The 26,387-nt window shown below is 43.8% G+C and overlaps 1 protein-coding gene across 32 annotated transcripts in view; it reads left to right on the forward strand.

Annotated features, from left to right (window-relative positions):
• Window positions 1-1,010: 1,010 nt before the first annotated feature.
• Window positions 1,011-26,387, forward strand: part of rims2 (regulating synaptic membrane exocytosis 2) — a 336,201-nt gene continuing 310,824 nt past the window's right edge. For 11 of the 32 annotated variants that reach the window (XM_031903547.1, XM_031903548.1, XM_031903552.1 and 8 more), the window contains exon 1: window positions 1,012-1,602. In XM_031903547.1, coding sequence (XP_031759407.1) covers window positions 1,433-1,602 — 170 coding nt within the window. In that variant the 5' untranslated portion in view covers window positions 1,012-1,432. Of the gene's footprint in view, window positions 1,603-26,387 lie in introns of all 32 variants that reach the window. The other 21 variants (XM_031903559.1, XM_031903562.1, XM_031903560.1 and 18 more) reach the window with 7 other exon arrangements.

Below are 26,387 nucleotides of genomic sequence, written 5' to 3' on the forward strand. Positions count from 1 at the left end.
ATGGGACAGGCAGACTGTTAGCTCTATGGGGCAGGCAGACTGTTAGCTCTATGGGGCAGGCAGACTGTAAGCTTTATGGGACAGGCAGACTGTAAGCTCTATGGGACAGGCACACTGTTAGCTCTATGGGACAGGCGGGCTGTAAGCTCTATGGGACAGGCACACTGTTAGCTCTATGGGACAGGCGGGCTGTAAGCTCTATGGGACAGGCGGGCTGTTAGCTCTATGGGGCAGGCAGACTGTTAGCTCTATGGGGCAGGCAGACTGTTAGCTCTATGGGGCAGGCAGACTGTTAGCTCTATGGGGCAGGTGGACTGTTAGTTCTATAGGGCAGGGGGCTGGTAGCTCTATGGGGCAGGCAGACTGTAAGCTCTATGGGGCAGGCAGACTGTAAGCTCTATGGGGCAGGCAGACTGTAAGCTCTATGGGGCAGGCAGACTGTTAGCTCTATGGGGCAGGCAGACTGTAAGTTTTATGGGACAGGCAGACTGTTAGCTCTATGGGGCAGGCAGACTGTTAGCTCTATGGGACAGGCAGACTGTAAGCTCTTTGGGACAGGCACACTGTAAGCTCTATGGGACAGGCACACTGTTAGCTCTATGGGACAGGCGGGCTGTAAGCTCTATGGGACAGGCGGGCTGTTAGCTCTATGGGGCAGGCAGACTGTAAGCTCTATGGGACAGGCAGACTGTAAGCTCTATGGGGCAGGAAAACTGTTATCTCTATTAGAGTGGAAACTATTAGCTTTATGAGACAGGCAGATTGTTAGCTCTATGGGATAGTCACTCGCTATTATTTCTATCAGGTACTATAGGGAGGTAGTGATGGAAATGACCTAAGATCCGGTATAATAACCAGGCAAATGACACATGGAACTACATCTCCCATCCCACTCATGGCGGTTGAGGGCAGCAGGCGGGCCGCGGGCGGGTACGAGCCATCTGCTGCCGAGTAGTCGCCACTCTCCGGAAGAGGATCTCCTCCATCCATTCACCTCCTCCCCTTTCCCCCCGGACCGTGCGCCTGCGCTGCGCTCTCCTCCCCCATCCTTCTCCAGCTGCTCCTGGCGCCGAGCTCCCATCTCTCATCTCCCGAGCAGCAGGGCCACCTTGCACCGTGTGTGGGGCGCAGGGCAGGGGGAGGGTGGGGGGACAGGAGGAAATAGAAGCCTAAAGGAGAAAGGGGTGGGCACCCAGCTGGAATGTCCCTGCAGGGAGAGCAGTGCTGGGGGATAGACTTCCCATTGATCCTCTCTTGTTTGTCCCCTTATTATGGTTGCCTGCCCTGCTGCTCTATATAGCACAGCCCGACGCTTCTCCCTCTGGTGCCCACCCTGCCCCGGGCACCCTTTCATCTCCAAGGTGTGATTGATGGTGGATGCACTGAGACCCCACTGCCTGACATCCAGTATTGTGTTCTTCATCCAACCAACATGTCTGCTCCACTAGGGCCCAGGGGCGGCCCTCTGCCTCCTGCACAGCCACAGGCTCCAATGCCAGAGATGCCGGACCTCAGCCACCTGACAGAGGATGAGAGGAAAATCATAATGGCTGTGATGGAGAGGCAGAAGAAAGAAGAGGAGAAGGAGCAGTCAGTGTTAAAGTAAGCATGTCTGCATCCCCCAGCTGCCCAGGGCTCAGTGGGAGGGGGTTAGCCAGGGTGTAGGCTTCACTAGCCATCAGTGAGTTGGCCTGTCATTTTCTCTATGTGCCCTCTCTCCTGCACCAAAGATGCCTTAATAGGTGAGCTCCAGCCTGTCACTTACCTTCTCTCTTTCCACTATTGAATCCTGACACTGAATGGGACACCTAGTGGTAGGTCAGGGCTAACAGACAGGGGTCCAAATATTCATCCATTAAGGATTTCCTATAAAAACTGTTATGTGTGTGTGTTTAGTAAGTCTGTGGCAAGAGTAGTCCTTATTTTCCTATAGACACCCGGTGCCTTTTTTTTATTTTTATCCCAATGTTACTTTGCGCTCCTTCAACCTAATGTGTTCCCCCCTGCAGTAACCAACTGGGGCAAAGTGTTTTGGCGCAACCAGCTGCCAATACTTGAATTCAGAAGCAGACATTCCATGTGAGTGGGTTGCACAAGGGAATTATATATATCAATATGTGTTTGTGTGACACTGCTGATTTCAGCTGTTCCTGGTTGGAAGGGGAGGGGGGGGGGGGGCTTCATTTACTATTTACTATTTAGCTCCTAATAATGGCAGATATCTCTGTAAGTGTCTTTCATTGATACTGGCCTGGCACAGAGGCCTGCAGTGCTTGACAAGGGCTGGCAGCTGAATGGTTAACATGTGTTTACTTTCATAGGGAGGGATGGGAGGAGAAGGATTGGAAGTGTTTTCGGGCATTTGATCTTGCAATTATAGATTTCTCCCAGGGACTCCACCACTAGGATTTGCTTTTCATTTTATGTCTGGCCTCCCAAAAAAACCTCAAAAATCTATAAACACACCAATGTATTAAATCATTTGGGCTCCCTCATTGGAAACTGGGCCAACGGGCCTGGAATCTTTTACCTGCGACTAGCCGGCTGTCAGTGGATGCTGCCAGTTGTAGTTGACAGCTGCATTAGACCCCCTTTGCCAGCACAGGCCACTCCAGTGTATAGGGCTGTAAGGCACAGATTGCCATACTGGCCCTATTGGACCGGCTGCTGTTTATTTTAAAGCAAAGACCCAAACAGAAAGGAGCATTCCTCCTTCTCACTGTAGCAGCCAACACAGTCTGGCCTGGGGCCTGCTTCTCTTGGTGGCTTCCATCTTCCTCTGTAAATGTGTCTCAGCCCACCTCCCCTCCCCCCTTATTGGCTGAACTCTCAGGTTAGGATACAGGGGGCTGCGGGCACACATGAGGAAGATGAGGAGTGTGCCTGTTGGGATGGTGGGAAATGCATTTCCAGCTGTATCCCCCCTGTCTGAGCTCTAGAGGGAAGTTCAGCACCGGGAGCTGTCCAACTGCTTGCCTGCTGCTGCTCTGGATCCTTCCGCTGGGCCTGCTGGCTGGGAGAAGCACAGCCTGAGCGCCCCCCTCTTCCCTCTACATTCAATAGCCACTTAATATTATTATTATGATTTATGTCTATTTGCATAGGATTTTGGTATGTACACATGCTGCGGGATACATTCAGTTTGCACAGATACTACTGCTATACACTCAATATACACATATACTACTACTAGAAACTAGTCTATATGCACACATTCTGCTGGATACATTCACTATGCACAGATACTACTGCAGTATACTCAGTATGCACAGATAGTACTACTAGAGTTTAGTCTATATGAACACATGCTGCTAGATACATTCACTATGCACAGATTCTACTGCTATACACTCAATATACACATAAACTACTACTAGAACTTAGTCTATATGCACACATACTGCTGGATACATTCACTATGTACAGATACTACTGCTATACACTCAATATACACATAAACTACTACTAGAACTTAGTCTATATGCACACATACTGCTGGATACATTCACTATGCACATATACTACTGCTATACACTCAATATACACATAAACTACTACTAGAACCTAGTCTACATGCACACATACTGCTGGATACATTCACTATGCACAGATACTGCTGCAATATACTCAGTATGCACAGATACAGTAGTACTACTAGAGTTTAGTCTATATGAACACATGCTGCTGGATACATTCAGTATGCACAGATACTAGATAAATGAAATCATATTTAAAAAAATCAAATTATTTGATTATAATGGAGTTTATGGGAGATGGCCTTCATGTAATTTGGAGCTTTCTGGATAACGGTTTTCCAGATAACGAATCCTATACCTGTACTAGAGTTTAATCTATATGCACACATACTGCTGGAATACATTTAGTATGCACAGGTACTACTGCTATACACTTAATATACACCGATAGTACTACTAGAGTTTAGTCTATATGCACACATGCTGCTGGATACATTCAGAATGCACAGATACTAGATGAAATCAAAATGAAATCATATTCAAAAAATCTAATTATTTGATTATAATGGAGTTTACAGGAGATGGCCTTCCTGTAATTTGGAGCTTTCTGGATAACAGGTTTCCAGATAATGAATCCTATACCTGTACTAGAGTTTAATCTATATGCACACGTACTGCTGGAATACATTTAGTATGCACAGGTGCTACTGCTATACACTCAATATACACAGATAGTACTGCTAGAATTAAATATATAGGCACATATACTGCTGAAATACATTTAGTATGTACAGGTACTACTAGAATTGAATCTGTATTCATAGATACTACAGGAATACACTCAGTATTCAAATGTGCTACTGCAGTTTATACAGAGACACTGCTGGGTCACACTCAGAATGCACATGTGTTACTGCCGGCATACACCTAATAGATTAGCGCAGTACATATTCACAGTGTTTTTCCTTCTCGTAACTGATTTTGTTTTTTTCCATGAGCGCAGGAAGGGATCAGTATACGCTGCCACCTGCGCAATCTCATTCTACCAATAGGTCACTTCAGTTCGGCAAATTACCCCCTGTTTCCTACCCATGAGCACTGTGTGTGCTTCTCATTTACTGTTACTGTGAGATGGAAAAAAAATGAAGGAAATGACATTTCCTAAAATTGGGGCAGGTTTTCAGCTTGGTTGAATTAAAGCAGATATTACACTGACATTGTATGTAGCAGTTACACATTGCTTTGTCTGTATGCAAGGGCCACTCAAGTCACTATTTAGCCAGTGGTTCTTTGTTCAGCAGCTTGAAACTACAAATCCCAGCTGTCTTTGCGAATCACTATTCTCAACTACTATGTTACCATTTTATTTAACTCCCGGAAGACTGAGGGTTATAGTTCTAAAGGGCCTCAGTTTGTAATACCCTCCTAAGGTCATAGCTTGGCCTTCCTGATAGGAGTTGTTTGATCTGACAGGCCTGCAGTGGCAATCGGAATATTCTGGCAAATGCCAAAGGGGCTGCTGTATGCTTCTGACCTGTCAGGGGGGTAGGGTACTGTTTGGGCCTGGAGCACATAAGGGATAATTCACCTTAAAATCAGCCTTTAGTATGTTGAAAAATTGGTATTCTAAGACACTTTGCAACTAATCTTCGCTTTTGCGTTTGTTTTAATAATCTGCTTTTTTTGTTTTTGTTGTGCAGCTGTCAGGCTTGGAGATTTAACTGCAGTCTATTGCTAGGGCTTCATTAACCTGGCAACCATGCAGCAGTTTGGAAGTTATAAAACGCCAGCCCATACCTTGTATCCCCTGAGAGCAGAGTTGTTTCTTGTTCTTGCAGAACTGTATCAGCACTTGTTTGCTGGAAGTGCAGCCTGTAGGAGCCTGGCGTCTGTAGCTCTCAGTGTAATCCAATGTATCATTATTATTTCCCTTGCTCTGCGCTGATCTGCAGGGATGCTGGCTTGGTACATGAACAGCAAATTACTTCAGTGTTTGGAGAAATCAGAAACTGCATTTCCCGGGCCTGTTTATATAAAATATCTCTGTGCAACCTGCCACCCTTCTTCGTTTCTAGAAGTACAACTTGATGGAACAACTTCCGGAAACCCCATTGAGTTTTAAAGATATGAAAAGCTGCAGATTTACCTGATATTTGTTGATTTGGAGTTGTTTTGCCTGGTATAGTTTGGTGCAGTTTGTTAGCCTAATGTACCATTTAACTGACTCATTAAATGGCTGTTTAGTTCAGTCTGAAATTAAACTTTATGAAAACTCTGTACCAGTACAGGTATTAATGTTTCCATCTTGCCATAGTGGTCCTGCTATCCCTCAGCCACAGTCCCTTCCCAGAGGCTATTATCCCCCCACTGCTACTATAGGCACCATCTCTCCCTACTATACCTGCTATCCCACAGCCCCAGTCCCTTCCCAGAGGCTATTATCCCCCCACTGCTACTATAGGCACCATCTCTCCCTACTATACCTGCTATCCCACAGCCCCAGTCCCTTCCCAGAGGCTATTATCCCCCCACTGCTACTATAGGCACCATCTCTCCCTACTATACCTGCTATCTCACATCCCCAGTCCCTTCCCAGAGGCTATTATCCCACCACTGCTACTATAGGCACCATCTCTCCCTACTATACCTGCTATCCCACGGCCACAGTCCCTTCCCAGAGGCTATTATCCCCCCACTGCTACTATAGGCACCATCTCTCCCTACTATACCGGCTATCCCACAGCCACAGTCCCTTCCCAGAGGCTATTATCCCACTGCTACTATAGGCACCATCTCTCCCTACTATACCTGCTATCCCACGGCCACAGTCCCTTCCCAGAGGCTATTATCCCCCCACTGCTACTATAGGCACCATCTCTCCCTACTATACCTGCTATCCCACAGCCACAGTCCCTTCCCAGAGGCTATTATCCCACTGCTACTATAGGCACCATCTCTCCCTACTATACCTGCTATCCCACAGCCCCAGTCCCTTCCCAGAGGCTATTATCCCCCCACTGCTACTATAGGCACCATCTCTCCCTACTATACCTGCTATCCCACAGCCACAGTCCCTTCCCAGAGGCTATTATCCCACTGCTACTATAGGCACCATCTCTCCCTACTATAACTGCTATCCCACAGCCACAGTCCCTTCCCAGAGGCTATTATCCCCCCACTGCTACTATAGGCACAATCTCTCCCTACTATACCTGCTATCCCACAGCCCCAGTCCCTTCCCAGAGGCTATTATCCCCCCACTGCTACTATAGGCACAATCTCTCCCTACTATACCTGCTATCCCACAACCACAGTCCCTTCCCAGAGGCTATTATGCCACTGCTTCTGTATGAACCATTTCTTCTATACTCTGATATACTCTACTATACCTGTATCCTTCAACCATAATCTCTCCCCAAAGCCTTTTATGCCAGTTACTAAAAGAGGTAGTTCTGCTCTATCTGCACAGTCCCAAGGTATATTTGTGGTACATTACTGAGCTTTCCCACTCCCACTCTTGCTGTGCAGCCGTGTCCCACTATGCACTGTGCCCTGGGGAATCAGCATAAAGACAGCTCTGCTAAAGAATTACATTTCCTTGCTTCAGTTTCATCTGGTATAGCTTTGGGTAAAGAATCCATCAGTTGACCAAAGGATACTCCCAAAGCTGTAGGCCGGAGGTTTAGAAGTTGAAATGGGAGAATTACAGTAACAGTGTAACTACTGAGAGGTACTCTGAGCCCTGTGTATCAGATGGAGTTGGTCATGAGGGTGATCTATGTGATACTCCCTGCTTTGTGTGACCTGTCAAACAGCAGTTGCCAGACTTTGAAGAATACATGACAGATACTGGCATACTTATGCAAACATAGAGACTAACCTTTTTTATTTTCTCATATATAGACATTAAAATAATTGGTCTGGTGCCTATGTACAGGGAAAGTTCCTATATTGGGGCCTGGTCTTTTACTGTACAATTTAAAAAAAAATGTAATGTTATGGGGCGAAGACACATCATAGCGGCAGCTCCCATATTGCTTGTCCCTCTCTAAAAACATTTATTCTGAAAAGGCATTATTCTGGTGGTCAGACCTAAATGACACTGTTCTGCTGAATCTTATAGAACCGTAATCCCCAACCAGTGACTCAGGGGAAACATGCTGCTCCCCAACCCTTTGGATGTTGCTCTCAGTGCCCCCTACCAGGTATTGATTTTTGAATTCCAGACTTGGGGGCAAGTTTTGAATGCATAAAAACATGATGTACCACCAAACAAACCCTCCTGTAAACTGAGATTATGCATAGAGGCTGCCTAATAGCCAATCACAGCCCTTATTTGGCATCTCCATTAACTTTTATGGTGCTTGTGTTGCTCTCCAAGTTTTTTACATTTGACTGTGGCTCACGAGTAAGAAAGGTTGGGGACCCCTGGTATTGAACATGGATTCTCCCTTTGATTCTTTAGTTTGGGTTCCTTTGGAACTGCCAGTTAAAATTCAGCTTGACTTAGTGAGCTGTAAGACTATTGCTATAGCTGTTCTTAGCAGTATGGCAGCTCTAAGAATAATAAAAAAAATGATTAAATAAATCCATGTATATATATATATATATATGCAGAAAAGATAATTTCAATAGGGGGATTGTGTTTCTGTATGACAACTGCCTGACATGCACCCGTGATTTCATCTCAAACAAGTGGGTAGCGATTAAGAGTCTCAAGAACCACTGGATCTCTTCAGTAGTCCTTATTATAAAATATAAACTACTGAATAAATCCAAATCCTTGATCAGGGGCCTACAGGCTTTTTGGTTTCGAGCCTCACCTTAGTTCAAAAAGCAGTCCCTGATATAGAAAAACATGATCATAGCAGTCACTGCATCATATTCCCCTGAAATTCCATCCGATGACTTGGGAGATCTGCAAGGTTTAGTTATGGGTTCCTTAAGTGAAATGTAGGTAAAAATGTATAGTATACAAAGTATATACAGTTAGTACTAAGGAAACAGCTACAGTGGTGTGAAAAACTATTTGCCCCCTTCCTGATTTCTTATTCTTTTGCATGTTTGTCACACAAAATGTTTCTGCTCATCAAAAACCTTTAACTATTAGTCAAAGATAACATAATTGAACACAAAATGCAGTTTTTAAATGAAGGTTCACGTTATTAAGGGAGAAAAAAAACTCCAAATCTACATGGCCCTGTGTGAAAAAGTGATTGCCCCCCTTGTTAAAAAATAACTTATCTGTGGTTTATCAATTTCAATTTTCAATTTCAATATCAATTTCTGTAGTCACCCCCAGGCCTGATTACTGCCACACCTGTTTCAATCAAGAAATCACTTAAATAGGAGCTACCTGACACAGAGAAGTAGACCAAAAGCACCTCAAAAGCTACACATCATGCCAAGATCCAAAGAAATTCAGGAACAAATGAGAACAAAAGTAATTGAGATCTATCAGTCTGGTAAAGTTTATAAAGCCATTTCTAAAGCTTTGGGACTCCAGCGAACCACAGTGAGAGCCATTATCCACAAATGGCAAAAACATGGAACAGTGGTGAACCTTCCCAGGAGTGGCCGGCCGACCAAAATTACCCCAAGAGCGCAGAGACAACTCATCCGAGAGGCCACAAAAGACCCCAGGAAACATCTAAAGAACTGCAGGCCTCACTTGCCTCAATTAAGGTCAGTGTTCACGACTCCACCATAAGAAAGAGACTGGGCAAAAACGGCCTGCATGGCAGATTTCCAAGGCGCAAACCACTTTTAAGCAAACAGAACATTAAGGCTCGTCTCAATTTTGCTAAAAAACATCTCAATGATTGCCAAGACTTTTGGGAAAATACCTTGTGGACCGACGAGACAAAAGTTGAACTTTTTGGAAGGTGCGTGTCCCGTTACATCTGGCGTAAAAGTAACACAGCATTTCAGAAAAAGAACATCATACCAACAGTAAAATATGGTGGTGGTAGTGTGATGGTCTGGGGTTGTTTTGCTGCTTCAGGACCTGGAAGGCTTGCTGTGATAGATGGAACCATGAATTCTACTGTCTACCAAAAAATCCTGAAGGAGAATGTCCGGCCATCTGTTCATCAACTCAAGCTGAAGCGATCTTGGGTGCTGCAGCAGGACAATGACCCAAAACAAACCAGCAAATCCACCTCTGAATGGCTGAAGAAAAACAAAATGAAGACTTTGGAGTGGCCTAGTCAAAGTCCTGACCTGAATCCTATTGAGATGTTGTGGCATGACCTTAAAAAGGCGGTTCATGCTAGAAAACCCTCAAATAAAGCTGAATTACAACAATTCTGCAAAGATGAGTGGGCCAAAATTCCTCCAGAGCGCTGGAAAAGACTCGTTGCAAGTTATCGCAAATGCTTGATTGCAGTTATTGCTGCTAAGGGTGGCCCAACCAGTTATTAGGTTCAGGGGGCAATTACTTTTTCACACATGGCCATGTAGGTTTGGATTTTTTTTCTCCCTAAATAATAAAAACCCTCATTTAAAAACTGCATTTTGTGTTTACTTGTGTTATCTTTGACTAATAGTTAAATGTGTTTGATGATCAGAAACATTTTGTGTGACAAACATGCAAAAGAATAAGAAATCAGGAAGGGGGCAAATAGTTTTTCACACCACTGTATATGTATACATATAGGACGCTTAAGCTACAGACCTCTAGCCGCTGTTAAACTGTAACTCTCAGAATAAAAGGATTCTGACATGAATAATGTTTAATTTATTGGTATATTGAGTCAACTGGGGTGCTAAACAGCTTCCCATTGATATCTTGCAATGATGTAAAGCAGATGTATGTAGCAACAGGGCTGATGCTCATGTGATATCTTGATTGTGTTATCCTGCACTTTAATTATTGAAGAAGCGACTGAAGCCGAAAAGAATGAACAGAAACATCAGCTGAGTTTATTTTAGGTTTGATCTTGTACTTCTTAAGGTCCCTAGGGTGTCTTCTTTATTTGCATGAGTTTCTAATAGAATCATATCACTATGCATTAAGCCAGTCCCACAAGCAAGTGCTTTGTTACGTTGCCTCATTTCCTTGCCACTGGCAACTCTTAGCTCCAGCTCCCAGCAAGTGGCTCTTGTTTGATTCCTAGGGATCCATTGTTCCTTCTTTCTTTATACTGGGCCGGGCAGGACATAAGGGCTTATGGCACATAGGGACTTTTGATATCTCCAGTCCTCCCATGGGAAACACTGGCAATCAAAATGCCTGTCTCTGGCTGCAACAGGTATAGAGACTGTCTGTGACAGACACAAGTGCTGCCTAATGATACTGACCAATAGAAACCATGTTTTTACTTGGAAGCAGCCACTGGAGGAGATGTGGCAGTTACGAACAGCTGAGTGCCATCGGCATATTAGGTTGGAAAATGTGTTTTTATATAGTCTCACTGGCCTGTAGGATTGGGATTGAAAGAAAAATGAACAAGACTGAAGCCATGGAAAAACATTATTTTTTGCAGACATAGTTGAGAAGGAATTAGAGGGAACATTGCTAATGGGCATACCCAGATATTCAACTTCTTATATATCTGATACCTAGTGATGAGTGAAATCTTTCACCAGGTTTGACTGAGATTCCAATGGCAGCAAAAAAAAAACTTGCTGTATAAAAGAAACTTGTGCAGTAGTCGTAAAGAAACACCCATTGACTTCAATGCATTTTGCAAATCTTTGCCATTTTGCTAATTTTTCGGTGAAGTGAAACGGGACAGATTCGCTCATCGCTACTGATAACCCGTTCTTTTATTTTCTTCCTCACCTTTCTTATTGTGTCAGGCGAAGGCTCATGTGGGAAAAGGTAGATCAACATGTAGCCAAACAGAGCATTAGAATATTCAGGTCAACGGTTCAAAGGGTTTAACCAGCTCGAAGCCAGCTTGTTGGTTTCACTTGTCCCTTTATGGTATATAACGTTTATGGTGTAAAATTTACAATATGCTACTTTTTGCAATTTGCACCTTTTTCTTATGAATACAGGGCTGCCTGGATTTGGTAGTGCTGTGTTCATGAGGGTCGGCTGGGGGCATCACATAGAAACCCCCTATCCCACACCTAATTTATAAGTCATTTATAAGTGCAGATGTCCCATGTACAGAGACTATACTAGTAAGCCCTTCTTGTAGGCCAATTATTCTCAAATTGTCACCTCTTAGGGGGTTATGTAATAAAAGTCATTAAGTTTGCCCAGTAGCAAACTTAGTAACCACTCTGTAACCAATAAGAGTTTAGAATGTTCAATAAACTACAGGTATGGGACCCGTTATCCAGAATGCTTGGGACCTGGGGTTTTCCAGATAAGTGGTCTTTCTGTAATTCGGATCTCCTGCCTTAAGTTTGCTAAAAAAAATTACTTAAACATTAATTAAACCCACTAGGATTGTTTTGGCTCCAATAAGGGGTAATTATATCTTAGTTGGGATCAAGTACAGGTACTGTTTTATTATTACAGAGAAAAGGGAATCATTTAACCATTAAATAAACCCAATAGGGCTGTTCTGCCCCCAATAAGGGGTAATTATATCTTAGTTGGGATCAAGTACAGGTACTGTTTTATTATTACAGAGAAAAGGGAATCATTTAACCATTAAATAAACCCAATAGGGCTGTTCTGCCCCAATAAGGGGTAATTATATCTTAGTTGGGATCAAGTACAGGTACTGTTTTATTATTACAGAGAAAAGGGAATCATTTAACCATTAAATAAACCCAATAGGGCTGTTCTGCCCCCAATAAGGGGTAATTATATCTTAGTCGGGATCAAGTGCAAGGTACTGTTTCATTATTACAGAGAAAAAGGAAATCATTTTTAAAAATGTGAATTATTTGATTAAAATGGAGTCTATGAGAAATGGCCTTATAACAATCGTGTGCAATTTTTTCTTTACTGACATTGGCCCATGTATGGCTAGCTTAAATGTTTGTTTGTTCCAGTGTCCATCTGCATTACAGTGACCCAGGCAGAAATAAAGTCTGCTCGCCAGAAGATGGAGTAGTCCCCACATGCAACACAAAACAGAACTTGATATAACTTAGCAGAATTCCAGACCAGTAACAGCAAACACTGACTATTAGTTATCCGATTTGAAATAACAATTATGTCAATCCTGGGCATGTAAATATGCCTTTATGTTGTTCTTTTTGCTTTGGAGCATTAGATTATATGTGTATATATATATATAAAGTCCAAATGGATCAGGCACTCACGTATCAGCAGGGTTTAGGATGCCTGGGTGCAGAATTTAAAGTAAAGGTACTGCAGAAAAGATACCCCGCACTCACAGGACTTATGAAAATAAAGAAATAATTTATTGGTCAAACAACTAACGTTTCGGCTGGCGCAGCAGCCTTTCTCAAAGTGACTTTGAGAAAGGCTGCTGCACCAGCCGAAACGTTAGTTGTTTGACCAATAAATTATTTCTTTATTTTCATAAGTCCTGTGAGTGCAGGGTATCTTTTCTGCAGTATATATATATATATATATATATATATATATATATATATATATATGGCCTGCGACAGTAAGCTCTGTCAGGTGCAAGTTAAAGCACTAATGCCCATAGGGTTTGGACTTGGTTCAGATGGACAATTACTAAAGCTCCTAGTCAAGGTGAGTTAATTTGGGAAACGATTGCTGTGTATCCAAGGCTATTGTGATACTAATATCTACAGTTAGTATTACTGGTTGTATATATATAGTTTATGTATGTGAGTGTATAGATTGGTTAGTATAGGTTGTGTGCTGGGTTTACTCGGATGGGTTGAACTTGATGGACAATGGTCTTTTTTCAACCCTATGTAACTATGTAACTATGTGTGCATCTGTGCTGTTCCCACCACTGTTTTCCCCTTATTTCCAGTTATTGTGAAGTACTGTGTCTGTGTTGTGCACTGCCCCAGAGTGCAGAGTAGACTGGAGTTCTGTGGGCCCTCCAGGTAAATGTATAAGGCAACTACCACTGCACATATAAATGCCACAATCTCCTGTGGCACCATGGGACTGATGGCAGAGAGATGGATCCATGGACTGGGGCCCACCGGGATTTTTCCCAGTATCCTGGAGGGCCAGTCCAACTCTGTACAGCTGCTGAGTCCTGGACTGATGGTCTTGACTGTAGAACTTGAATTTTGGGGCTGATTAGGGGGCTTTAACCCATGAGAGTATATAAAAACTGATTTAAGCAGGTGCTTTAGCTTCCTTTTAAAGAAAAACTATCCCCCCACACAATGTAGGTCTCTATAAAAATATATTGTATAAACAAGCCCATATGTAAAACCCTGCTTCATCTAAATAAACCATTTTCATAAAAATATACTTTTTTTAGTAGTATGTACTATTGGGTAATCCTAAATAGAAAACTGCCATTTTAAGAATTAAGGGCCGCCCCCTGGGATCATAGGATTCCCAGTGCACACAAACAAACCAAGGCACACATACATACTAGGCCCCATCAGCCAATGAATGGACAGAGTTCTCCCACACTACTTCCTGTTACAGTTAGAGCTGCATTATTTCCTGTCAGCTGATCTCTGAGGGAGCACATATATATATACAGTATATTCCAGTTTGGCAAGATTATTTAATAGGTCATTTAACATAATATAAACTATCTGTTGCTTAAGTATTCATTCTGGGGGTATAGTTTTCCTTTTAAATTGCTGCCATCTAGCATAGATAGCCCAGACACCAGGAACTGATGAAAAGGGGAATATTACCTGTACTTGTGTAGGAAGTTCCCTGCTCAGTTCGCATTTATTGTATACGTTGTATTAAATTCCCTTGGATCTGCCCATGGCTTTACATGCTGAGCACCTTCAGTACAATTTATACTCAGCGGCCGTAGTAATGCATCTGGGTGTCTGGCTGGGTCCCGCCCTCTGTGATTCCCCTGATAGCCCCCAACACGTCTGGCTGGCTGGGTCCCATTTGCATGGCCTTTTACAGACTACTAAATAAGTTCACCTTGGAAGTCCCCTTGTTATTCCCCGTCTATTTCCCAAGACGTTCAGTGATTGTACAGCCATCTGTTTATAGCCGCCACTTATGACATCTATAAAATCACTGCTGCGGTTACTGTGTGCGACTTTCACTCTTCATTCATTTTCTTTGTAGACTGTAAACAGAAATTGGATAATAGAATGGTCAGTGTATGGAGACTTGTGAGAAGAGGACCACATAAGTGGGATTCTACAGATATCGGGACATTTTTGTCCACATAACTGCGGGGTTGGCTGTTAAGGTGGCCACATACATTTAGATTTTAATTGTCTTCCAGCAAATGTTCAGATATCGATCGTACATTTAAATGCAACTATTCACAACTAAAGGTGGTCATACACGGGCCAATTCTAGCTGCCGATATTGATCCCTTAGTAGACCAATTTGGCAGCTTATTGGGCCGTGTATGGACACTAACTACGGGCCTGCCCGACCGATATCTGGCATGAAATCGGCCAGATCTCGATTGGGCAGGTTTAAAAATTTAGTTGGATCGGGGACCGCATTGGCTCTTTGATGCGGTCACCAAACCGACGGGTGCCTATACCCGTATACGACTGAATTAGCCGGATATCGGCCAGCCGTAGGTGGGTATATCGGGAAAGGATCCACACGCTTGGCGCCAAGTGAGCGGATTTTAGCGTGTATGGCCTCCTTAACATTTAGACTGAAATTGTAGGATCCTTGCATTCCTAATACTACCTGCAGGCATGCCTATGGAAAACAATAGGGAAATTGGGTCACTAATTGCCTGCTCTGTTCTTAGTCTGTTTGATTAGACCCAGTTAGGTCTCTACAGGGATGTTTTTGTACACAGATTAAGCTTTTTTTTGTTTTTTCTTTTGAATCAACTAAGAGGTAACAGATATTATTCAGCCCCTCTCCATTACTCCCCTCCCATTCACTACTACAGAACATTTGAACCCCCCCGTTTCTCTTTTTTGTTTACCAGCAAAGAACTTTCACTATTTGCTCATGCAATTTGTCTGTTCTGTTCCAGCCAGGCTTGTTCTGGGCTGCACACCGTGTGCGTATTCCATAAGCACTCGTGATAGCATTGTCTGATGTGAGTCATTCAGCCAGGGATGGGAAGCATGAATGAATAGTACTTAGTACTCACTGTTCCATGCTGAAACAAATCAACAAAAGAGAAGAGTGAATGAGTTCTTATGTCTCACTGATCCCTATAGACAGGTTGGTGGCAGGGGCAAGAAAGCCACTCTCTAAAGTTGACCAGACAAGACTAGACCTAACCTTATTCATGTGTGTGCATATATGATGGCAGCCACAGCTGATTTGGCCAAATTAAACTTTTCATGCTACTGTATGTTTTTCATGTGTCAGTGAGCACAGACTGATATTACCAACAGAGGAAACTCATCTCTTCCTCATGTTGTCTCAGAACTGCTAGCTAGGATTATTGGCTTGAATGAATGGGACAATGGAGGTTTGGCCTGTGGGTTGATCAGTCAGATAAGTGGTCGGTCATTCCATGTATGGGTGTTTTTTTGTTCTGCCATCTCATCTTACGTCACACTGACAATGTCAGGGGGCTAAACTGATGGTTAGAACTGATGATATAACTTAAGGGTCCCCATACATTATAAGATCAGCTCACTTGGCGATGTTGCCAAGCGAGCGGATCTTTACCCGATATCCCCACCTACAGGTGGGCGATATCGGGTAGCAAGTTGCTTTAAAAAAAAAAAAATCCAATTGTTTGGCCCTGGGGCCAAACGATCGGATTACAGTTGCGGCCATGGGGCAGTCGGTTCGGGGACCGCATCAACGATGTGGCCCCTGATCCGACTGGATTTTCTAACCTGTCCGATCGATATCTGGCCAATTTCAGGCCAGATATCGGTCGGCCAGGCCACTCGTTTCTGCCCATACACGAGCCGATTAGCTGCCGAATCGGTCCCCGTGTATGGGGGCCTTTAAAGGGGAACTCTGGCTTCCTTCAAAAAGTATGAATAAATACCATTATTATATGCTAAATTGCAGCTGCAAAACAGTTCTTCGCTTTCTGCATCTTTTGAAATCCTGGCAGGGAGGAGGGACTAAAACACTAATGTTACAAATTGTAACAGCTTCTCCACAGGTTACAGACATCATGCAGAAACTACATAACCAACAATGCATTGTGATGTTCTTTTCTTTATTGATATCACGTGAGCAGGGAATTGTGGGATTGGGAGGATGCAGGCTGTAGGCTGAAGACAGGCGACTACTGTTACTTTTTTTTTTGAGTCTCAAAGTAGTCAGGCAGATCAGCAGGGGAACAGGGGGCGGGGCTTAATGAACTACCATATTATTACATTTCATGAAAAGGCTGCATATTTTTAAATTGATGTATATTGTAAAGTTGTGTTTGGCTGGAGTTCCCCTTTAACATTACATAGGTCTGCTATACCTGGGAAGCAATGCAGCAGCCCTATCCCCTGTAACATGTTTATAGACTGATTTCCGTTTAGTTCCATGTAGATGTTGGTGCCTATTTAAATGCCTAAATAAATACTGAATACACCGGCGACTATACCGGCAGGTGCATTACTTTCCCTCGGTGAGCGCATTATTCTCTTATCCATTCAAATTAATCTTGCGACGTGTTGCCCAATATTTACACATGGAAGGTTCTTTAAAACATTATTAACTACTGACTACAGCTTCACAATGTTTCTTCTCGGGTTACCAAGACTTTTCAATTCACAGACGGCTGTTTCTGCCGTGGAAACTGATAGTGGCAGTTAAATGGCGCACAATGGGGTACAGGGAATATCTATTAGAAGGAGCACACACACATCATTGGGCCTTTGTCACATGTAACACCTGATTCCTGTTTCCTTTGTTCTGATACTGTGTTCCTGTGCTGGTCTCTGCTCTGTGACCCAGTGTGCTTGTAGGAGGCTCGTTGCTGTTGTTCCACCCCAGAGAAACAACTTGCGACCCTCAGAACTTTTGTGAATGTTGCTAACTGTGCCACTTTGGCGTTCCACAACTGGAGGACTTTCAAGCATTGGTTGATAGCAGTGGTATGCACCTGGAGGTCTGCAGGACAAATATGGCCTTCTAATCTTTGATTTGATGGCTCCCACCCTTAAGCTGGGCAAACACGCACCGATAATACCGTACAAAACCTCTTTCGTACGATATTCGGTGCGTGTATGGCAACTCGGCAAGCCGACCGATATCGCAGGAGGCTGATATCGGTCCACTCGCCGATCGGGCGGGTTAAAAGATTTTGATCGGGCGCCATTGAAGGCGCCTGAGCAAAATCTGCCTTCAGGGCTGAATCGGTAGAAGGAGGTAGAAATCCTATTGTTTCTACCTTCATTTCTGATGATTCAGCCCTGAATGTCAGTGGATGGTTGGAACTATCTTTGGTCGCACAAAAGATCAAAAATCGCCACATGTGTGGCCAGCTTTAGTCATATGTTTGGTGACTGATGTGAATGATGATCTCAATAAAGAGCTGAGTAGGATAACTGCTGATTGGTTGTTGGGTTACTCAGGGCCGCCATCAGAAATCACGGGGCCCCTCACAACACAATTTTCTGGGCCCCCCTCCTCCCACACCCTGCCCCCAATGGCCCCTCCCATCAATACAAAGGACACACAGGCATTGGTAGCCAGGGCCCCCTAAAACATTGGTAGCCAGGGCCCCCCTAAAACATTGGTAGCCAGGGCCCCCTAAAACATTGGTAGCCAGGGCCCCCTAAAACATTGGTAGTCAGGGCCCCCCAGCATCCTCCAGTTACCCCCCTCCCCGGTCCCCCAGCTCCCCCCCAGAGTCCTTTCCAGCATCCTACGGCTACCCCCCAGCTCCCACAAGAAACCTCCAGCTCCCCCCCAGAGTCATTTCCAGCATCCTCCGGCTACCCCCCAGCTCCCACCAGAAACCTCCAGCTCCCCCCCAGAGTCCTTCCCAGCATCCTACAGCTTCCACACCCCCAAGCATCCTCTGGTTCCCCCCCCAGCTCCCACCAGAATCCTCCAGCTCCCCGCTGCATCTGCACAGCACCCTCCCAAGCATCTGCCTGTGGCTTCCCCCAGTATCCTCCAGCTCCACCCCCAGTGACTTACTCCCGCTCCCCGCCCTCCACCCCAGCTACTTGCTCCCCGCCCTCCACCCCAGCTACTTGCTCCCCGCCCTCCACCCCAGCTACTTGCTCCCCGCCCTCCACCCCAGCTACTTGCTCCCCGCCCTCCACCCCAGCTACTTGCTCCCCACCTTCCACCCCAGCTACTTGCTCCCCGCCCTCCACCCCAGCTACTTGCTCCCCGCCCTCCACCCCAGCTACTTGCTCCCCGCCCTCCACCCCAGCTACTTGCTCCCCGCCCTCCACCCCAGCTACTTGCTCCCCGCCCTCCACCCCAGCTACTTGCTCCCCGCCCTCCACCCCAGCTACTTGCTCCCCGCCCTCCACCCCAGCTACTGGCATCGTCCAGCTCCCCCAAAGGCAACTACATTCTTCTGCGTCCTCTTCATTTGTGCCGGCTCCCCGCTGCATCTTGAGGTTTCATAAGGTTGCGCCCCGTGCGTACGGACGCGCGGGGCACAATCAATCAAATCTCCCGCTGGCCACCAATGAAGCAATGACAGGACCCGGAGTTCTTTAAAGGGGGCCCGAGCTAAAAAACTGTATCATGGCCGGGCCCCCTTTAAAGCAATCATCGTCCGGGCCCGGGACAACTGTCCCCCCTGTGCCCCCCTGATGGCGGCCATGGGGTTACTACCCTAAGGTAAATTTGCCTAGTCACAGTCATTGCATTTAGGTGGCCAGTGCTTTAAGAGCACTTGACCACCTTTACATGTCTCAGACAGGGAGACTGATGAAATGGATGAAATTAAATTAATGAAATGGAGATAGTTCAAAGAACACTAAGCTGATAAAGGGAATGAAAGGTCTTGGTTGTAAGGAAAGGTTGGCCAAGCTGAAGAAGAGGTCCATAAAGGTGGTGGCACATGGGGAGATTTGTTGGCCATGGTTAAATCTGGGCTACCTTGGGCAACAAATCTCCTCACAATGCTTTCCCACGTCGATAAAATGCCAGTGGCAAACCATATAAACCTTTTCCAAAGTTTCCTGAAGTTTCCTCATGAGATTTAACCATGGGGGACAAATCCCATATGCTATCACCCTAAGGGGGATTAGATAACTCTATATAAAGAGGCCAATACGATAATTGTGTGTATTCTGATGCTTTGTTTACCAGCAGATGTTTTTTAAAGCCAACAAGGGTATGCCTAGAGATTAGAAGAAAGGAGGTTTCATTTTCAGGTGGTTTATTTTTTTGCAGTAAGGACTATAAAGTTGTAGAATTCTGCCCCCAACAGTTGGCCTTGCAGATCTATTAGATGCTTTAAAGAGAGATATAGGTATATAACTATACAAGGTTGATCCTGTTACCCATATGGAGTCTGGAGAGGTTTTCTTCTTCCAGATCTGCTGTCTTATGGATCATCTAGAACTCTGATCCCCAGACAATGGCTCATGAGCAACATGATGCTTATTACTAAGTAGGTTGTAGTGGTTGCTGAGTAGTAGCATCCTACTCATCACCTATATACCCCAGGGTATCTAAAATACCCCAAAGGGTTGTAGATACCCTGTATAGCTTTCTTATACAAGTGGGGCACACAATGCAGTGATTTAAACCAGGAAAATGCCCTAAAATACTAAGTATGAAAGTGGCCAGAATTGCTTGGCTTATGTTGGATCAGTGGAGGGCAGCCTTCAGTTGTGCAGTGGTTGTTAAACTAGCACTCTGACCAACCCACCGGCAGCCATGCTGGGAGCAGATGTTCAGGGAGATTGTGAAGGACACTTCTTCAACTTCTTCCAGGTTAGAAGTGTCTATGACGTATCCTTAGTGAACCTGCCACTAAACCTCTTCCATACATACAGTATAACTTACGTTTAGAAGAATATCAGAACCTGGGTGCAGTCCAGATGATGAAGATAGTTCCCATGATGTAAAGGAATCCACACTCACAGGGCTTATAGTACAGCAAAAATTGTTTCTTTTATTGTTTATTGATTTCTTTACATCATGGGAACTCTATATGTGTCCCACAATGTAGTGATGCACTATAAATATACAGCATATATATATATATATATGATATATATAGTGCACGGCAATCTTTCCATTGATCACGGTGCACAGAGTAGAGTTATAACTACATCTAAAAATGGAAGCCCTGTAATTAGCAAATGTGGCGCGAGGCAGCATCTGTTCTATTGTTATGATGTTCCATTGAACTGTATCACAATCTGCAGACATACTGTTGATTGAGTGAGTCAGTGATTGAGCCTCTCACATACTCATTACCATTCATTTTTGCAGTTAAACTTTAGGCCAACACTAGGTGGCCCTTCTGTGTGGGATTCTTTAATTCAGTTCATTGGCTGCCCAACGGGCCAGCTTTCTGTTATCCAAAATGCTGGGAATTTGGGATTTTCGGAATTAAGGATCTTTCTGGAATTTGGATCTCTAAAACTAAAGTCTGTTAAAAATCATTTAAGAATTGAATAAACCCAATAGGCTTCAATAAGGGTTAATTATATCTTAGCTGGGATCAAGTACAAGGTACTGTTTTATTATTACAGAGAAAAGGGAATCATTTAACCATTAAATAAACCCAATAGGGCTGTTCTGCCCCCAATAAGGGGTAATTATATCTTAGTTGGGATCAAGTACAGGTACTGTTTTATTATTACAGAGAAAAGGGAATCATTTAACCATGAAATAAACCCAATAGGGCTGTTCTGCCCCAATAAGGGGTAATTATATCTTAGTTGGGATCAAGTACAGGTACTGTTTTATTATTACAGAGAAAAGGGAATCATTTAACCATTAAATAAACCCAATAGGGCTGTTCTGCCCCCAATAAGGGGTAATTATATCTTAGTTGGGATCAAGTACAGGTACTGTTTTATTATTACAGAGAAGGGATCCCATACCTGTCCTGGCATAGGTTTTTTGGCATCTCTCTCTCTAAACTATGGCAAAACTATTCCGGTTGTCCCTTCCCTGCCACAGCTGTGCTTATATTGTTTTTGATTTTTCTAATTGATCACCCCCCAACATCAGACCACATCCTTTTCCATTAGGCCACACCCCTGCCCTTTTTTTGTGCCAAGGGATTATAACACCACAGTCATGATCACATTCTATGGATCCCATTCCCTTGATGTTTTCTAGCAAAACTGAGCACATAATACTTTCTGATAGGTTGCTATGGGTTACTAGACCTGAAACAGACTTTGTCACATTTATTACACTATCCCTATACAGTCAGCTGAGAACAAGAGCCAACATATTGGCATTGCTAACTTCCCTACGTCATGCAGCCTGTGCTGTGGTAAAATTTAGCAGTTATGTTAGCATAAACTTTATTACTAGATTATAAACATTGATGGGACAGTAAAAGTAAAATACAGCTTGCTTTTAAAGGCTACAGCAGGTTCCAGCAGTCACACTATAGGCTGCCGTTTCCCGTACATTGAGGCAAAGCTAAAATATGGACTCCGATACATGAAAGGGTATTCCCACCTTTCTTAATATGTTTTTAAGACTAACAAAAGAGATATGAAGTTGCATTTTATGTTTTGCTAGAGTAGGCAGTGTCAGTAAAGGGGAAGCTGACCTTTATATTAGAATGCAGCTTACAATGCTGCCTGGTTTTGGTTGGTGGGTCACTGATACTAACAACTTAAAAGCTCTTGCTATTGTTACTTTTTATATTTTTTTTCTACAAGGGCTGCCATTAGAAATAATGGGGCCCCGTGCTGCATAGTTGGCTGGGCCCTTCCCTGCACCCTGTCAAACTGAGCTAATTTGAAGGTGTATGTTTGAGGTTCAAGTTATTAAATTAATTACATTTTTCAGGATGTTAAAAAGAAAAGAAAAAAGTTTCTGCAGTTGGGGAATATAGTATTCTCTGCTCTCCATAACTTTCAGTTAGCCAAGGAGAGACGTAACTTTAGGGTCCTGCACCCTGCGCCCACTGGCACTAATTTGTATGGGGAATTCCCAGCCCACCTGGGGGAGACAGGTCTCTGTGCTGTATTTTTTGCCTTGGAGAAAATTGTGGGCCTGGGCTCAAAAGTGCAAAAAAAAAGTGAAACTTTTACATTTTTCACCCTTCTTGGACTTTGTAATTGAGGCTTTAGGTCTCCAAGGTTAAAGGTGATGTAAAGTCAAAAATCTTAATCCTTGTGTGTGTGTTAATTCGACTAAATGAAATAAATTTGTAATATGAATCAAATTAAATATTCTCTACCGTTTTTTTAAATTAGAAGCCATTGTATTTTGCATCTTATGCTATTCCCCTGAAATGAGCTGGGATCACAGCTCCTGGAAACCTACAGCGCCAGTGGTCGTCCTGATGTGAAAAAATCAGGGGACTGCTCTGTACCAGACTTGAAAAAACAAAAGTAGGGACTGTCCTATAGAAGACTTTAAAAAAAAAGCACATGTTTGTTTACTGGATTGTCATTGGTCAGTTGCTTATAAGAGCAAGTCAGATAAGGAAGTGAAACAGGAGCAGAGAGTGAAACAGACCCACTCCTCATTCAGCTTCAGACACCGAGAAGTACCGAGTTCCAGTTCGCTGTGTTAGAACAACATCTATAGTGCTTTCCTATCTAATGGCTATATATAAACACTGAATTAACATTTTGACTTGACATCCCCTTTAAAGGTTTTTTTTTATCTGGGTACTAGAGGCAAAGGGCAAGTCCTTTATCCTTTACCAAATTCTTGACCAAAGCAGCAGCTTATTGCTCTGCTCATGGACCGAAAACCACAGTCTGTGATTGGGGCTCTTTTCATTGACCAAAAATGATGATAAGAAGACTTTGGGTATGGATCACATCAAACAGTTGGTGTTCTTCTCTCCTAACTGGTCTGCACAGGCTCCCCATGAGATACAATTGTTGTCTTGTTAAAGAAATGATCAGACCAGCCCATATTGATTGGCCACCTCATGAGGTGACTGTGGGCACCTTCAGAAAATGAAGAGACTTGTATGTTTTCCTTTCAGCGATTTACATTATTGCCAGTAGGAAAGCCTTTTTGGGGAGATTTGTCGCCCACACAGATGGGTGTCAAATCTTCCTTTGTGCCATCATCCTAAAGGTGGCCATACAATGTAAGAACTGGTCGTTTGCCAAGGTCATCAGGTGAGCACATCTTCTTCTGATATGCCCACCTACAGCTGGGTGGCCAAACAATCTAATTAGGGCCAAACAATCTAATTAGGGCCAAACAATCTAATTAGGGCCAAACAATCGAATTCAAATAGCAGACATAGGTGCTGTTGGTTGGGGGACTGCATCAACGAGCTGATGCAGTCCCCAATCCAATGGAAAAATCAAACCTGCCTGATCGAGATCTGCCCAATTTCAGGCCAGATGTTGGTCTGGGAGGCCAGTCAGTGTGGCCCATACACTGTCAGATAAGTTGCCAAATTGGTCTAAAACATCCTGTTTTGTGCTCCTGTGTGTTCAGGCTCTGTGCCCAATGCTGGTCTCTCATGAACTCTAGTGTTTATACCTTACGAAGGTTGTTGCGTAGGGGGGTCAGCAGAAATGGTAGAAACAGGTTTCTTCATGAGGGTGGTCAAATATTACTCCAAGATAAATGTGACGGCAATAGAGAGATAATGTTGCCATCCAGCATAACATGCAATAAATTCTGTGGGTAGCGAGGTAAGGAACTGTTTTGTTGCAAGTGTTACCTGGCAACTGATTGTTCTGGTTTAAACAAAGAGACACCAGTGAGCGGTGCCAATGTGCACCTGTCGGGTTGCTATGTGCGCTAGGTATGTTATTAAATTGCTCAGACCCTCTAATATTGAGTATATTTGAGTTGGCAGCCATTCGGACGTTGGATTGGCTGTAGTATTCCCGTTATTTATTGTCGTTCCTTGTTATTTCCTGTGCTTGTTTTTGTTTTCCAGGTTGCCAGGCTGAGTGTTCTGATGCAGCCGGCCATATTTGACTTTCAAAAATGAGATTGTCCTGCTTAAGGGATATGTCAAGCCCCCAACCAAAAATCTTAAAAGTAAAAAGCCTCACTGTATACTATACTGCCACTCCGGACCCTGAAAACAGTGAGGCTGCTTCGTTCCCTTGATCTCTCTGCATAGCAACAGCTTGCTCAGTCCCTTTCCCCCTCCCTTTAGAATTAGCCTTGGGGCTTGGCATGGGGTGCATTCGCAGTTTAAACCAGCTGCTCAGTTCTGCAGGACAGGCAATATTTGCTAACGAGTGGGCATTTAAATAAAGTTTTATTGAAAAAAGTATACTTGGAGAAGACAGGTGGGAGGGACTATGGCTGCACACGTGTGCATTTAGAGAGGAAGCAGGACATGAGGATGTGAAAATGGCTGTCAAATGTACCATTTATTACAGTAATGAATAAGGCAACATGTCCTTTAAATGATTGGATCAGTGCTGGCCAACTCCAGACCATTAAACTCCAGGGAAATTAAACTTTTCATTTTGCGTTTGTGAACACCAATAAACTTTTCTTTTTGCCCCTCTGGACAAAGGAGCTGACCATACAGAGTTGCAATGGGCCAGCTGGTCTCAGAACCTCATCTTTCTACCTCTACTGGGCAAGAACCGCCTGGTCAAAATGATCAATTCTATCCCTGGTCTTCTCAGTTGGGTTAGAAACTGGTAGGAACAATTCTGCCATTACAACAGATACTTCTACGTGTTTATCTGATCTTTTGGCCCCCAGGCTAACCAGTGGGTCGTCATAGTTGCCTGATAGGTATCATGCGGATTTTCAGCTAGATATTGGTCAGGCAGGCCATCAAACATTGGCCAGTAAGCTACCAGCTTGGTCTGGAGAAGCCATGTTGGCAGCTTGTATTGGCCCATGCATCGCCAGGATAATAATGCTTTTCATACACTGAGCAGTATGATATATCACAGTGAATACTGCCCTGTAGTCTGGAATAATTCATGCCAGTAACAGCCAGAGCTACAGAGTGGGCATTTGTTCTGTGTGTATTTATGCCATATCCTGGCCATACAAGGATATTGATCACATATTGGGGGACAAAACAAAGGCCCCCTGGATCAAAATCTGATGTCCTCAGATGAGGACAGTAATTGGCCAAAGAAGTGATGCTCTCTCAGTGGGTCTGAAGGCCAAACACCATGGAATTGGCCCATGTTCTGCCAGCTATATGCTTTCATTTTTATATTTTTTTAAAAAATTCCTAAGGTGAGACATTCATAATCCGAAGTGGGAGTTATTGGAATGTATCAGGTGATTGGTACTGTATCTAGGTTTGATCCGGGCACACACAATGCTGTGCATTCCTGTTCAGTAAGCCCCCCCCCATTATTGTAAAAAAAACATTCATTATTTAATAATAATGCTTAAAACAATTACATGCTGATACTAAATGGACTGTCCAGTAATAATATCACATTACTCCCATGCAGCCGCTCCATTATAGTGGGTGAGTTTTCCTGAATATTTGTCCTCCTTTCTTTCTGCAAATCAATAGCCTGGCATTTGGCTTATCACTCACGCACAATTAGTAGCCAGTAATCCGGGCCCAGTAGGACGCAAGCTTTTTTGCTGCTTAAAAGCTTCCCTGTCGGATATACCACCCCCCGGCTAGTGCGGCTTCCTCTCTTGTGCTGCTGTTGGGGATGGGGGGGGGTACTTTCTAGATGATTATGAGATAAAATACTGCCCAATTTTATCAGCCCCCTGTTAGTTGGTCTGATTTATGAACATCACTGCTAAATTGCACCAGTGCACTTGCCATAGCAATCAAATTTTTGTTTCGTTCTTTTACTTGTAGTAGATTGTTCAAAGCTATTGCTGATTGGGTAATGCACTTGTGCAAT

This window comes from Xenopus tropicalis, chromosome 6 (assembly GCF_000004195.4).
Source record: "Xenopus tropicalis strain Nigerian chromosome 6, UCB_Xtro_10.0, whole genome shotgun sequence".
Classification (NCBI taxonomy): domain Eukaryota; kingdom Metazoa; phylum Chordata; class Amphibia; order Anura; family Pipidae; genus Xenopus; species Xenopus tropicalis.